Source organism: Equus quagga, chromosome 17 (genome assembly GCF_021613505.1).
Source record: "Equus quagga isolate Etosha38 chromosome 17, UCLA_HA_Equagga_1.0, whole genome shotgun sequence".
NCBI classification, from domain to species: domain Eukaryota; kingdom Metazoa; phylum Chordata; class Mammalia; order Perissodactyla; family Equidae; genus Equus; species Equus quagga.
In genome coordinates this window covers 18,379,671-18,396,193 of record NC_060283.1, presented here as the reverse complement: position 1 = coordinate 18,396,193, position 16,523 = coordinate 18,379,671, and the positions used below count along the sequence as shown (strand labels likewise).

At 34.9% G+C, this 16,523-nt stretch overlaps 1 protein-coding gene across 1 annotated transcript; it reads left to right on the top strand.

Annotated features, from left to right (window-relative positions):
* Positions 1-15,581: 15,581 nt before the first annotated feature.
* LOC124229259 (olfactory receptor 8K3-like) lies at positions 15,582-16,523 on the top strand. Its single transcript, XM_046644394.1, has one exon. The coding sequence runs from the start codon at positions 15,582-15,584 to the stop codon at positions 16,521-16,523; it is 942 nt and encodes a 313-aa protein (XP_046500350.1).

Below are 16,523 nucleotides of genomic sequence, written 5' to 3'. Positions count from 1 at the left end.
TTACTGGTGGAAGAGTATATTGTTGAAATCAACCTGAAATATTTAACAAAACGTGTTGCTGTATTATAGCTTCCCTTACCAAGATTTCTAATTACCTTGTGTTCATACGTGTGGGTATTTGTGTAGGTGTACATATAGATATATCACTATCTATATCTAGATAGACACTCAGAAGCATATATTTAACATACTTCATGGAGAACTTTTACACAACATATTAACAGGGCAAGCTCAAAGCTTTTCCTTGCATTGTTCATTGCAACATTGTTGGCGGTAGCTGAGCTTACAGACAAACAAAACATCAATAAAATATAGACCTATGATTTTTTTTATATTATTGACTGTAATGAAGAACAATGCAAAAAAAGTCACAACATGAATTCATCACAAATCATAAGTGAATTAAATTCAACAATACAATCTTCACCAAAATAAGATAGCAAAACATATATAAAGAACATATTACATTTTTGTAGAATATATTGATCATGTGGACATATATCAAGCACAGTAGGGCATGTGTGAAGGTGGACAAGAAGCATTCAAGTGGGTAGTGGAGGATATGGAAAAACAAAATATATTGAAATATAAAGGCAAATATAGTGTTGATAGGTGATAAACAGATAAGTGATGACAATTCATTATGGAATGAGAATGAGAAAGAGGAGTAACTAATTCCTCTCCCAATGTTCAAAAGAAAAAAAAAGAAAAATTAAAAGAACCCAAAAGACACCACAGAAGAAAATGAACACCTTATATACACAATATATTGTTATTTGTAGCTCATTTATATTTTAAACAAGTCAATACGACAGTGTTTAACTACATCTCCCTTGTGTCATCTATTTGAGATCATTCTAGCACTAGAGGAATATTAGCAAGTTTGTTCTATAGAGAAAATATATTATTCCATTTCTCTGTGTGTTTGTATTAGTAAGGGCACTCCAGAGACACAGAACCAAAAAGAGAATGTGTGCGCACACACATATGTATATGTATATATATAGAGAGAGAGAGGAAGAGATTGAGAGAGGGATATTGGTGTTAAGGAATTGGCTCATGCAATTGTCAGGGCTGGCAGGGCAGAAATCTGTGGGCATACTGGCACTGCAAGAGTTGATACCACAGTCTTGAGTACAAAGGTGGGAAACTAAGGTAGAATTTCTACATTGCAGATATTGCAGCCTGAAGTAGAATTCCCTTTTTCTTTGGGGATATCAGTCTTTGCTCTTTAAGGCTTCAACCGATTGGATGAGGCCCATCCACATTCTGGAGGGTAATCGGCTGTACTCAAAATCTGCTGATTTAAAAGTTAATCACACCTAAAAAGTACCTTCACAGCAGTATCTAGACTGCTGTTTGACCAAACAACTGGGGAACATAGCCTAGCCAAGTGGACACAGATTTAATCACATTAATAATAAAGGTGAAAATTGAGAGACAATAAAGTCTAACTAAAGGGTTGAGAATAGAAAAAAATATAGATATTGCAGAATTATGAAGCTGCAGATACTCAGTTTCTGACCTTAGGTCCTTCAAATCCTTAGTCATTTAGTGACTCTAGGCTCTTCTTATTCCTTCTCCAAAATATTGCAATGATTAATCTATATTTAATTCAATGTACAAATGGGATATTTCTTCTGATCTCTCGTTGAGCAAAAGTAAATTTCCACCTCACACTGACACATGAAGAGCAAATTTTGGAGGTTAGGAGACTTTTAAGTATCCAGTTTTATGGTGATGGTACAATGAACAGCATATTCAATCTCCAGTAGAATCTACCAGAAAGCAGATATAATTCTCTCAGAGAGTATAGCTTTAAAAAAGAATAGTCTGAGAACACAGATACTAAACAGCAAAAAGTAATTTGATGCTTTCCATGGAACTAAGGCAGAAGAGGAGGAAATTCCTGCTGGAGAGGAAAAATTCCATCTTTGGGAGCAGGGCAGTTTTTCAGTTGGCCAGAGGGGAGCCACCCTAGGGTACGCAGCCATCCATGAAGGAGTGAGCTCTGGAGCGGGGCCGATACTATTATAAGCATCCTTCAGACTCAGCCCACCTGAGACAAGGGTCTTACTGTCTGGCTTTGCTGGATGTTAACTGCAGCAAGGATACCCCCAGAAAAGTTATTGCAGAAAGCCAAAAAGACCCGGATCAAAGGGCGCAGTCACAAACTCCTCTCTCTCAGCAACCTAAAATCACCAGAGAGAAGGATGACAGTCCTTTGATGAAAAGAGACTCACCTGGTGGGCTCCAGGGGCATCTCAGTGACAAGAGGGACCCCTCCAAAAACTGAGACATTGGTGGGGGCCATTGTTCTGACCTGGTCCAATCGTGCTGACACACACCCTAGTGGATGCTACTGAAGTACTTCCTTTGGCCTGTTAGCCCAGGGGGCTGCCACTCCTACTAGAGCACAGATTTAATTCAGTTCAGCCAGGGCAGGTAGCCCACCCTATGCTGTTGGGTTCACCCAACAGGAAGCCCTCAGGCTACTTGTCAGCCTGCAGTGACTGGGTGCCTTGATCCTCTATTGGCAGGCAGTGTGTAAGTCTCTGTGGGGTAGGGCTTGTGTGAAGAGCAGGTGAACTGTGGGGGGCATTGGTGGAGAGGTGAGGGCCTCTGCAGTGGGGCATCTGGTATGCTCCAGGAGGTTGGGAAGTATGCATGGACAAGGAGTGTGTTGATGGTGTGTGTGGTCCTATGGAGGGTGAGTCTTATCAGTGGCAGAAGACCTGTGCTTCACAAATAACCATAAAAAGGATCAGCCCCACATTCCAAAGACTTAAATAATTGAGTGCTCCCATGCCTAAGGCCAGCCCCACTCAGCTACACTTCTATGAGAACTGACAGCAGCCTTGTAGGACTGAGACCTATAGCAACTGTAAGCCCATGAGCCTAGCAACCAGCTACACTGGGTACTTACCCAATTAAGAGGAAAACTGCAATAGAAGTGTGCTATCAGACATCGTAGCCAATGGTGCTGAGGCTTCCCAAACCGGATTTACAAACAGCTGGCCAGGGAAGGAAAGACTAGACTCATTGGGTAGCTGCACTAACAGCAACCCTTCCACAGCAGAAAGACACAAGTGGCCCACAAAGGGGTCCCTCCTGGATCACTTGGACTGGTGACAAGAGTGAAGTACACTGCTGGGCCTCATAAGGCACCTCCTACATAAGGCCACATCTCCAAGATCAGGAGACATAGCTGAATCACCTAATACATAGAAATAAGCACAGAGAAACAGGCAAAATGAGGAGACAAAGGAATACATTCCAAGCCAGGGAAGAGGACAAAACCCCATAAAAAGGACTAAATGACACAGAAACAAGTGACCTACTTGACAAAGAGTTCAAACAAAATCTAATAAGGATGTTCACAGATATTAGGAGAAGAATGGATGCACACAGTAACTCATCAGCAAAGAACTAGAAAATATAAAAAAGAACCAATCAGGAATGAAGAATACAATACAGGAAATGAAAAATTCACTAGAGGGATTCAATAGCAGAGTAGAGGATACAGAAGAATGGATCAGCAAGCTAGATGCGAGACTAGAGGAAATCACCCAAGATGAACAGATAAAAGAATTAGACAGAATGAGAACAGTCTAAGGGAACTCTGGGACAATATCAAACACACTAACATGCACATTATATGTGTCCCAGAGGGAGAAGAGAAAGACAAAGAGGCAGAAAATTGATTTGATGAAATTTTTCCTAATCTAAGGAAGGAAACAGATGTCCAAGTACAGGAAGCACAGAGAGCTCCAAACAAGATTAGCCCAAAGAGGCCCACACCAACACACATTATAATTAAAATGTCCAAAATGAAAGATAAAGAGTGAATCCTAAAAGCAACAAGAGAAAGAAAAGTGACATACAAAGGAAAGCCCATGAGGCTACCAGCAGACTTCTCAGCCAAAACCCTACAGGCAAGAAGAAGAGAATGGCATGACGAATTTAAAGTGCTAAAAGGAAAAGCCTACAGCCAAGAATACTCCATCCATCAAGGTTGTCATTCAGAATGGAAGATGATATAAAAGATTACCAGACAAGCAAAAATTAAAGGAATTTGTTCCCAAGAAACGAATTCTACAAGAAGTGCAGAAGGGACTTATTTAAGTGGGAAAGTGATGACCACAAATAGGGATAAAAAAATTATCCAAAAAAAAAAAACAACCAAGCAATAAAATCACCAGGAAAGGTAAAAATATAGTAAATGTAGCAGATCAACTACCTGTGAAGATAATATGAAGGTTAAAAGACGAATGTACTAAAGTTATCTATTTCAATGATAAGAGGGTAACAGATAGAGACACATTAAATAAGAGATTATATATGATTTCAAAAACATAAAATGTGGGAGGAGGGGAGTGAAAGGTAGAGCTTTTAGAAAGAGGTCAAGCTAAAGAGTCTATCAACTTGATATAGACTGTTATCTACATAGAATATTATATAGGATCCTCATTGTAATCACAAAACAGAAACCCATAATAAGTAAGCAAATCAGTAAGACAAAAGAAATCAAACTTATTACTAAAGAAAGCCATCAAATCACAAGGGAAGAGAGCAAGAGAAAAAGAAAGGAACAGAGAAGAACTACTAAATCACCCAGAAAAAAAAGTGACAAAACGTCAATAAATACATATTTATCAATAGCTACTTTAAATGTCAATGGACTAATTGCTCCAATCAAAAGGCATAGTGTGGCCAGTTGGATAAAAAAAACAAGACCCATGTAAATGCTACATACAAGAGACAGATTTCAGACCTAAAGACACTCACAAACTGAAAGTGAAAGGATGGAAAAAGATATTCCATGCAAATGGCAAAGAAAAGAAAGCAGAGGTGCAATACTTATATCAGACAAAATAGACTTTAAAACAAAAACTGTAACAATAGACAAAGATGGGCACTACATAATAATAAAGGGAACAATCCAAAAAGAATATATAACACTTGTAAATATCTATGCACCCAACATAGTAGCACCTAAATGTGTAAAGCAATTATCAACAGCCATAAAAGGTGAAATAGATAGTAACACAATAATAGTAGGGGACTTTAACACTCCACTTACACCAATGGATAGATCATCCAAACAGAAGATCAATAAGGAAACTCTGGCCTTAAAGGACACCTTAGGCCAGATGGACTTAGTAGATATACATATATAGAATATTCCATCCAAAAACCACAGAATACACATTCTTTTCATATGCACATGGAACATTCTCCAGGATCAATCGCATATTAGGCTGCAAAACAAGTCTCAACAAATTTAAGAAGATCGAAATAATACCATGCATCTTTTCTGACCACAAAGGTATGAAACGAGAAATCAACTATAGGAAAAAAACCAGAAAAGCCACAAAAATGTGGAGATTAAACAAAATGCTACTGAACAACGATTGGGTCAACGAGGAAATCAAAGAAGTAATCAAAAAAGTCCTGGAGACAAATGAAAATGAAAATAGGACATGCCAAAATCTGTGGGATACAGCAAAAGCGGTTCTATGAGGGAAGTTTATAGCATTTCAGACCTACTTCAACATAGAAGAAAAATTCCAAATAAACCATTTGTAGGCGCATCCACAAGTACTGGAAAAAGAAGAAAAAACAAAGCCCAAAATTAGCAGAAGGAAGGAAATAATAAAGATTAGAGCAGAAATAAATGAAATAGAGACTGAAGAGATGCAATTAATAAAATCAAGAGCTAGTTCTTTGAAAAGATAAACAAAATTGACAAACCCTTAGCAAGACTCACTAAGAAAAAAGCAGAGAAGGCTCAAATAAATAAAATCAGAAATGAAAGAGGAGAGATTACAATAGACACCTCAGAAATACAAAAGATAATAAGAGAATACTATGAAAAGTTATACACCAACAAATTTGATAGTGTAAAAGAAATGGATAAATTCTTAAAAACATATTGCCTTCCAAAACTGGACCAAGAAGAAGTAGAGAATTTGAATAGACCGATCACCAGTAGGGTGATCGAAACAGCAATCAAAAACCTCCCAAAAAATAAAAGTCCAGGACCAGGTGGCTTCCTTGTTGAATTCTACCAAACATTCAAAGAAGAATTAAAACTTCTCCTTCTCAAACTATTCCAAAAAATTGAAGAGGAGGGGAGGCTTCCTAACTCATTCCATCAAGCCAACATTATCCTGATACCAAAACCAGACAAGGATGACACAAAAAAAGAAAACTACACGCCAATATCACTGACGGACATCTAAGCAAAAATCCTCAACAAAGTACTGGCAAATTGAATACAACAATACATTAAAAAGATCATACATCATGATCAAATAGGTTTCATTCCAGGGATGCAGGGATAGTTCAACATCCGCAAATCTATCAACGTGATACACCACATTAACAAAATGAAGAATAAAAATCACATGACCAACTAAATAGATGATGAAAAAGCATTTGACAAGGTACAGCATCCATTTATGATAAAAAATTCTAAATAACATAGCTATAGAAGGAAAATACCTGAACATAATAAATGCCATATATGACAAATGCACAGTAAATATCATTCTCAATGGAGAAAAACTGATAGGAACCAGACAAGGATGCCCACTGTCACCACTCTTATTTAATATCATATTAGATATCCTAGCCAGAGACATCAGGCAAGAAAAAGAAATAAAAGGGATCCATATTGGAAAAGAAGCAGTGAAACTGTGACTCTTTGCAGATGACATGATTTTATATATAGAAAACCCTAAAGAATCCACTAAAAAACTTTTGGACAATAAATTAAAACAGTAAAGTCGCAGGATACAAAATCAACATACAAAAATCGGTTGTGTTTCTACAAACTAACAATGAAATTGCAGAACGAGAAATTAAGAATACAATTCCATTTACAACTGGAACAAAAAGAATTAAATACCTAGGAATAAACTTAACCAAAGAGGTGAAAGATCTGTACACCGAGAACTATAAAACATTGTTGAAAGAAATTGAAGAAGACACAAAGAAATGGAAAGATATTCCGTGCTCTTGGATTGGAAGAATTAACATTATTAAAATGTCCATACTTCCTAGAGCAATCTATAGATTCAACTCAATCCCTATCAAATTTTCAACAACATTTTTCACAGAAATAGAACAAAGAATCCTAAAATTTAGATGGAAGAACAAAAGAACCTGAATAGCCAAAGTATTCCTGAGAAACAATAACAAAGCTAGAGGTACCACACTCCTTGATTTCAAAATATACTACAAAGCCATAATAACCAAAACAGCAAGGTACTGGCACAAAAACAGACACACAGATCATTGGAACAGAATCGACAGTCCAGAAATAAACCCACACATTTATGGACAGCTAATATTCGACAAGGGAGCCAAGAGCATACAGTGGAAAAAGGAGAGTCTCTTCAATAAATGGTGTTGGGAAAACTGGACAGCCACATGCAAAAGAATGAAAGTAGACCATTCCCTTACACCATGCACAAAAATCAACTCAAAGTGCGTTAAAGACTTGAATGTAAAACCCAAAGCCATGAAAATTCTAGAAGAAAACAAAGGCAGTACGCTATTCAAATTGGTATTAGCAGCATATTTTCAAGTCCCATGTCTGACTGGGCAAGGAACGCAAAAGAAAAAATGAACAAATGGGACTACATCAAACTAAAAAGCTTCTGCACAGCAAAGGAAACTATCAACATAAAGAAAAGACAACCTAACAATTGGGACAAGATATTTGCAAACCATATATCAGATAAGGGGTTAATATTCAAAACATAGAAAGAACTCATACAGCTCAACAACAAAAAAACCAACAACCCAATTAAAAAAGGGCAAAAGGTCTGAACAGTGATTTCACCAAAGAAGATATATTGATTCCCAACAGGCTTATGAAAAGATGCTCAAAATCATTAGCTATCAGGGAAATGCAAATCAAAACTACAATGAGCTATCACCTCACTCTGGTCAGAATGGCTATAATCAACAAAACAAGAAATAACAAATGTTGGAAAAGATGTGGAGAGAAGGGAACCCTCGTACACTGCTGGTGGGAGTGCAAATTGATGCAGCCACTATGGAAAGCAGTATGGAGTATCCTCAGAAAATTAAGAATAGATCTACCATCTATAGATAGATGGTAGATCTGGATAGAATGATCCAGCTATCCCACTGCTGGGTATTTATCCAAAGAAGTTGAAAACACAAAGGCATAAAGATACATGCACCCCTATGTTCATTGCAGCATTATACACAATAGCCAAGACATGGAAGCAACCTAGGTGTCCAACAAGGGATGAATGGATAAAGAAGATGTGGTATTTATACATGATGGACTACTACTCAGCCATAAGAAATGATGAAATCTGGCCATTTGTGACAACATGGATGGCCCTTGAGGGTATTATAGTGAGTGAAATAAGTCAGAGGGAGAAAGTCAAATACCGCATGGTCTCACTCACAAGTAGAAGATAAGAACAATGACAAACAAACGCATAGCAATGGAGACTGGATTGGTGGTAACCATAGGGGAAGGGGGGGGACGGAAGGGCAAAAGGGGTGATTAGGCTCACATGTGAGGTGATGGACTATAATTAGTTTTTGGGTTGGGAACATGATGTAATCTACACATAATTCAAAATATATTACGATGCACATCTGAAAGCTATATAATGTTATAATCCAATGCTACTGCAATTAATAAAAAATAAAAATAAAAAAACGAACAATTTTCCTTTAAATGTCACATTCTACTTGTTTTTATAGCCTTGAGTATGAAGTCTACTCTATGATAGAGTCTTGCCTCTCTTTCATATGTCACATTTTCATAAATTTGATTCAAGTGAGTATGTACTATACTTTCATTAGGATATATTGTTGTACTACATTCATTTGATAATCGTACTTGGGGGAAAGAGAAGAACATTATCCCATGACTTGGACTATGCTATGTTTCTAGTGAACCTGTACTGTGTATTCATCAATTTAAATACTTGTCATAACTTTTGGACATACTTCCTACATAACTCCCCTTAAGTTCCATGATTTTTCATTTATTTTTATTTTTTAACATTCATTAGTCTTATTTACATCATAGAGAGACAAGACTGTTTTCTGAGTCCATTATGAAATGAAATTATCTATGAAGGTTATCAAATTTGAAGAAAAATAATGAATAAGTTTATGCATATATATAGTCACGTGAAGGTAAATATTCCTAGTGCTTTTACAATTTATTTTTAATTAAGAAAAATATATACCTAAGTTTGTGCTATGCATATGTAAATATAAGAAAATATGTGTTTCCTAGGTCACATATGTTGGACAGAGATACAGTAAAATGTTAATAATATATGGATTTTCAAAAACAAATTGTGCATAAATGTAACCCAATATCCCACTCCTAAAATAAATTTTGGAATGTCTTTGACTATCCCTCAGATTATAAACCAAAAAAGAGAAAAAATGTATTGAGATTTGCATATTTTTATAACATATTTCATTTAAGAAAACAGTCTCTATTTCATTATCAAGTAGATACACAATTTACATCAGAAAGTATTGCATTTTCTATAGAATATAAAAATTTAAAAATCAGGAATTACGGGGCCAGCCTGGTGGCACAGTGGTTGGGTTCCCATGTTCTGTTCCGGTGACCTGGGGTTCGCTGGTTCAGATCCAGGGTGTGGACCTTACGCATTGCTTGTCAAGCTACACTGTGGCAGGCATCCTACCTATAAAGTAGAGGAAGATGGGCATGGATGTTAGCTCAGGGCCAGTCTTCCTGATCAAAAAAGAGGAGGATTGGCAGCAGATGTTAGCTCTGGGCTAATCTTCCTCAAAAAAAAAATCAGGAATTAATACAGAACATAAAAAGTTGCTTAGCATCACTATTCATTGGTGAATTTCAATTTCAACTGCAATAGGATAACATTATATTTCATCTAGAATATCTAGTTGTTGGTGAGTACATGAAAGACCTTAAGCTTTCATACACGGTTGGTGGAAAAGTAAAGTGATATAAATATATAAACTATTTGGTTTAAGATTATTTGTCTTAAAAATTAAATAAGCATGTAATATAATATATAGATAGATATATATATATAATATAGAATGCTATTGCCATGTATTACCCAAGAAAAATGACAGCACATTTCATTATAAATATGTGTATGCAAATGTCCATAGAAGCTTTATTTATAATAGTAAGACACTGGAAACAATCCCATTGTTCTTCCATTTGAGAATAGAAAAACAAATTGTGGGATATCTGGTTATCTAAGGAAGTCAATGCTATTCAGCTATAAGATGTAATGAATATTGGTACAAGCAAAAATATGAATGACTCTCAAAATTATTATACAGAGTCTTGCAGGATATTGGTCCTGTCCACAAAATACATAAAAAGATTGGTTTATACCAAAATGTCCTTGATTTGCTTTCATCCAAAACAATCATAAGGCATTAGGTCTATGAGACATTTGATTCTGTCCAAATTGTCCATGAGCATATTTGGTCCACATCAAGTGGCCCTTGACGTATGCCATATTTGGTCCTGTCCAAAATGTCCATGAAGGCATTTGGTCCACACTACAAGGTCCTTGATATTTGGTCCTGTTGAAAAATATTTGACATGGACGAAATGTGTTCACAGTTGTTTTGAAGAGGACTAAATGTCTTATGGATCAAATGTCTTATGGATATTTTTGACAGGACGAAATGTCTTGCAAGGACAATGATGTAAACATGTGATAAAATGCCGAGGAGTTGATATACACAAACACACAAAACAGTGCATGCAAAACTGATGAAATATCAATAAAATATCTGTCTTATACCAGTGTCAATTCCTGATTGTGAAATCAGACTATACGTATGCAGGATGTTATCATTACAGTAGACTGTGTGAAGATTACATAGGAACTTTGCACTTTTCTTTTTACAACTTCCTTTAAAACTGTAATTATTTGAATACAAAATTTTTTGAAAATAGCAAATTATGACGAACATCTGAAAGTTATGTAGTGTTATAATCCAATGTTAATGCTATAAAAATAAAAATAAATTAAAAAAAGAAAATAGCAAATTCAATTTGTCTTGGTCAGGTAAGGGGCAGGAATGGTAGAATGAAGTTAATATGTGTGAACACTAAGGAATTTGGGGATCTGATGAATATATTCATTATCTTGATGATTTTGATAGCTTCGTGGTTTCACACATGTCAAAACTTATCAAATTTTGCACTTTATATGTATGCACCTTAATCAATGTCCAAAAATAAAGGCAAAGTGACTTTAAAAACAGACCAATGATAATTCTATGAACTGTTAGCTGTTGGATACTTTGGTAACAAATGGAAGAAGAAGATTAAACTATATGAAAGATACATATAACACTATAAATGTCCAATTAACAAGAAGGACATAATTCATGCAACTGAAATGAAAAGGAAGATCAAGGATAAGTCTTCTATTTATTAATAGAAGAGTATATTGATATAAACAACCTTAACTATGTAGGAAATTTAAGTATATGCAACTCCTTCTTGTCAAGATTATATATATAATATATTACCCATATTACTTACATGATGATATTTTATATACACATAGACGTCATTTTTAAGGGGACAAGTGCAACGTTGTTAATTTGGGCTATTTATTGTAATGGTGTTGGCAATAGCTGAGAGGTGGAAACAAAATATCTATCAGTAAAAAATGATAAGTGAAAAATTTTAAATATATACCATGAATTATGATGCAGAAAGAAGCAATAAATTTTATAGTATTGATGAATAGCAAATAAAGTGGCAAATAAGGCAATAAAATTTATAGAACAACAATATATATACATAGTTATATATATGTTCAAGATATTACATTTTTACAAGGATAAATTGATAATCTAGGCATATATCAAGCACAATAGAGTCTGTTTAAAGGTGGGAAAAAAATTGGAGTGGAGGTTGAACAGAGTCGAATACAGGAAATGCTGCAATATGCAACTAAGGAACAAAAACCAAAATTAAAAGAGAAGTTGTAAGCAGTCAATGATGGCAACTCAGTAGAAAGTTAGAAGAATGAGTAACTAATTTCTGCCTTGGAAGGGTGGTAAAACAATGAAAACAACAAGGAAAATCGAGGAAAAAACACATCTGATTTGCATTACATATAATTTTTATTGCATTTAAAAATTTAAAATAATGTAATGGAACAGAATTTTAACATTTCTCTGCTCTGTCACTCAATTGAGGAGCCCACTGTGGAAATGGAGACTCTCGATGAGCTTGCCCTAAATATATGACATTTTAATCAAGTCCTGTGTGGTACAAATGGGAAGTTAACTAAGAGGGAAGTAAATTAATTAATTAAAAATTAATTAAAACTTGCTCACTGGTGAATGCAAATTGTCCTTGACAATTAATGAACAACCTCCAGATATTTTTCTATGCTCTCCTATGCTTTAGGGATAATAAACAAGCCTCTCTCCCCAGGGAGAGCCTCAAAAGGCGAAAAAATTCATAAATTGTTCTCAATATGCCATGTTAAGAAACACATTTGGGAGTCAAGACAGAGACTTCATTACAGGTAAAATCCGTGGAATATTCCATGTAGTGCTATATGTCCCAGTATCCACGTAGTTTCAGTGGCATTTTCAGACTTCCAATTTAATTCCATAGCAAAGGCATCGCAAAACGTGATAATTTCTGATTCAGTTCTCTTTGCTTTCTACTAACCATAATGCTTGAATAGAAACAGGAAATCTCTCCTTTTTTATTCATATTAATGTTTTGAATATTTTGAAATGCATTGAGAGGCTAAAGGCTCTTATGAATCTTTGAAACTTCATCGTCATACTGTTTATAAAATATTTATGTTTTATGTGAACAATTTTATCTCTAATGGAGGCCAAAACAGAGGCAACTGAAGCATATCTAAAGAGATAAGAAATTTTAAAAATTGGCAAAATTACGAAACTGTGGATATTATCTTTCCTTTTGAGGTTCTTTCAAATACTTATTTAGTGACTCTAGACTCTTTTCATGATCCTTAAAAAACAATATAACACAATGTTTATTTAAATAAATGTATAAATATACTTCTTACCTGATATCTTGATGAGAAAACAGGGGTTACCACATCACACTGAGATGTGAAAAACATTATTTGGATATTAGGAGACTTTTAAGTACCCAGTTTTATGGTGACGGTACAATGTCCAGCATGTCCTTCCTTTCCAGTGGGATCTGACAGAAAGCAGATATAATCTCAAAAAGTATATCTTTAAAAAACAAAAATTGAGTATTCTACTTTTTAACAGTAAATTATGAAAAAGGAATTTTGTTCTTTCCATAGAACTGCAAAACTGGCGAGAGGAAATACGTCTCTCTTTAAGGAAAATTGGTACTTACCATGCACTGTTTATTTTTTTTTTTTACCTTCCGTGATTATAAAGGAAAACAAAACAAAGCAAACACAAACAAAAAACAAGATTTATACTGCTTTTCTATTGCATTTGTTGAATATTTCTCTAATATTACTATCTACTAATACACATGTCCGTATTTCTAATGCAAAAAAGGTGTGTGCATCTGGGCAGTGTAGGATATCAGGAGGTTATGGACTGATAGGGAAGATTTTAAGTGAGTTAAGTGCAAATTACTTTTATAGTTAATGTTGTAAAATGGCGAGTTTCGATCTGATTATAGCTCAGAGACTCCTGACTTGCAATTTTATTGTAAACAGTATAACTTTTGTTTATTTTTTTAAACAAAACAATTGATGTCCACATTTTTTTAAAGCAAAAATAATTCTCTGATCTCAACATGCTGCCTACCTCATATTCTGGTATAATTTTTTATACGTGGCTTTTTAGGATATTTATGTGATTATTCACATGTTTATCTGCATTATGTGCTGTGTCCTAGTTTGAAGGAGTTCCTGTGGGCTTAAGGTGCAGAAGGATTTCAAATCGCATCTAGGAATCCATGTATATCTCATCTTTTGTGAAGAATTTTATTTTGTTTCCATGGTGTTGTGATTCTTAATGACTATCAGCATTTTTTTTCCTTGATTGTATCCCTTAATTCAAAAGGAATTTTTATGAAACTTCATTATGTAAAACCACTACCAGTGACCTCTTTTTTTCCCGATGTGCCCAAATTTCATCACACTCCCGTAGTCTTGCATAGCATGCAATTGATTTGATGCGTACAAGTTTGTATATCTCAATTTTAATGAAAATGTGACAAGGGGAAGAATAATATTTTAAGAAAATTTATTTCAAAATAGCATATTAAAATCTTATTAAAATAGATAGAAAATTAGAAGACAATTAATCCAAAAGAATAGCAATTTGATTATTCAAATTTAGTCATGGAATAGGCAGAGGGGTAAGGACTAGGATGAGTTGCATGTATTATGTCCTACTTGACCAATTCCTAACCTATTCATCACTATAGCCCTGACAAAGAAATTGTCACAGTCCAGAGAATGTGCACAAACACGTAAAGAAAATATCTGTCAGATAAGTTACTATCACCATTAAAACAAACAGAAAAAATAATACTGTGTATTTGATATTCGAGAAATATCTCCAGGTAACATAGACACATTGAATGATTGAATCTTCATTTATGCTTCTCAAGAAGTCCACAAGGAAATATTAGTTTTATATATGAAAATAAAGAGTTTTACATAACTTACATTATTTGTGCAAATTAACCCTTTGCATATATTGTAAGTAACGTTACAGTAGAAAATATACACACATATATCTTGACAAAGGTTTCATCACACAAACAAAAATGATTCCCACTGTGATATGATATGATTTTCTGATTCATACTCCTCTCAAATATCTGTCAAATATGTTAACCTTTCAGCCAGAACCAACTGTAGGCATAACATCTTCCATAGTACTACACTGTACTTCCATAGTACTATGTTTTAAGGAGAGGGTTATATGCATTTTTAGAATTTGAGGTTATTAATGCCTTTTACAAATGTCATTATGTACCTGCATCATATAAATGATAAAAAAAAACCTTGAACTAATAGTATAGTAATTACCCATATGTCTAATACACAATGTATTAATTTTGTTTTTACTTTTACTTTAACATCCATTTTTGTGCACCACTATCAATATTTCTATTTATCCATTTACTGATATTCGTATAATAAGCATTTCTCACCCTTGGCACTATTGTTATTACTGGCTGAATATCATCATGGGCTAAATATGTATTGTAGTAGGATATTTAGCAGTTTGACCTCTAACCATTAGAAATCTGTAGAACCTCAACTCTCAGTTGTGACAACCAAAATGTCTCTAGACATAGGAAAATGTTCTTTGGGGAGTAAAGTCACTCCAGTTGAAACTACTGATCTATTTCTATATCTCTTTCTATCTTTCCATATATTTTAACATGTGAGAGATGGGTGTATTGTCAAATATCCTAAATTGGAAAGTTTGTATTTGTCTTATTTATACTAATTTTTTATACTGTCTCCCAGGAGTTAATACATAAAATCTATTGACTATGATGATGTATCTATTCAGGATAGGTTTTCTAATAAACCTGGATGGAAAAACACAATCTAACAGTGCTGAATGAATTCGTTCTCCTTGGAATCACAGATCATCCAGAGCTGCAGGCTCCATTATTTGGGCTCTTCCTCATCATCTATGTGATCTCATTGGTGGGCAACTTGGGTATGGTCATGCTCACCAAGATGGACTCCAGGCTACAAACACCCATGTACTTCTTTCTCAGACACCTGGCTTTTACTGATCTTGGTTATTCAACAACTGTAGGACCGAAAATGTTAGTAAATTTTGTTGTGGATCAAAATACAATATCCTATTATTTTTGTGCTACACAGCTAGCTTTTTTTCTTGTGTTCATTATTAGTGAACTTTTTATTCTGTCAGCAATGTCCTATGACCGCTATGTGGCCATCTGTGACCCTCTGCTCTACACAGTCATCATGTCACAAAGAGTATGCCATGTGCTGGTAGCAATCCCATATCTCTACAGTGCATTTTTTTCTCTTCTAGTCACTGTAAAGATTTTTAATTTATCCTTTTGTGGCTACAATGTCATCAGACATTTCTACTGTGATAGTCTCCCCTTGTTATCTTTGCTCTGCTCAAATACACAAGTAATTGAATTGATTATTCTGATCTTAGCAGGTTTTAATTTGATTTTCTCCCTTCTGATAGTTCTTGTGTCTTACCTGTTCATCCTTGCAGCCATTCTCAGGATGAACTCTGCTGAGGGTAGGCACAAGGTTTTTTCCACCTGTGGATCCCACCTGACAGTGGTCACAGTGTTTTATGGGACTTTGATATTTATGTATGTGCAGCCAAAGTCCAGTCATTCCTTTGACACTGATAAAATGGCATCTATATTTTACACCCTGGTCATCCCCATGTTGAATCCCTTGATCTATAGCTTGAGGAACAAAGATGTAAAATACGCAGTACAACGAATGTGGAAAAAACTATGCAACATTTTTTCTTAA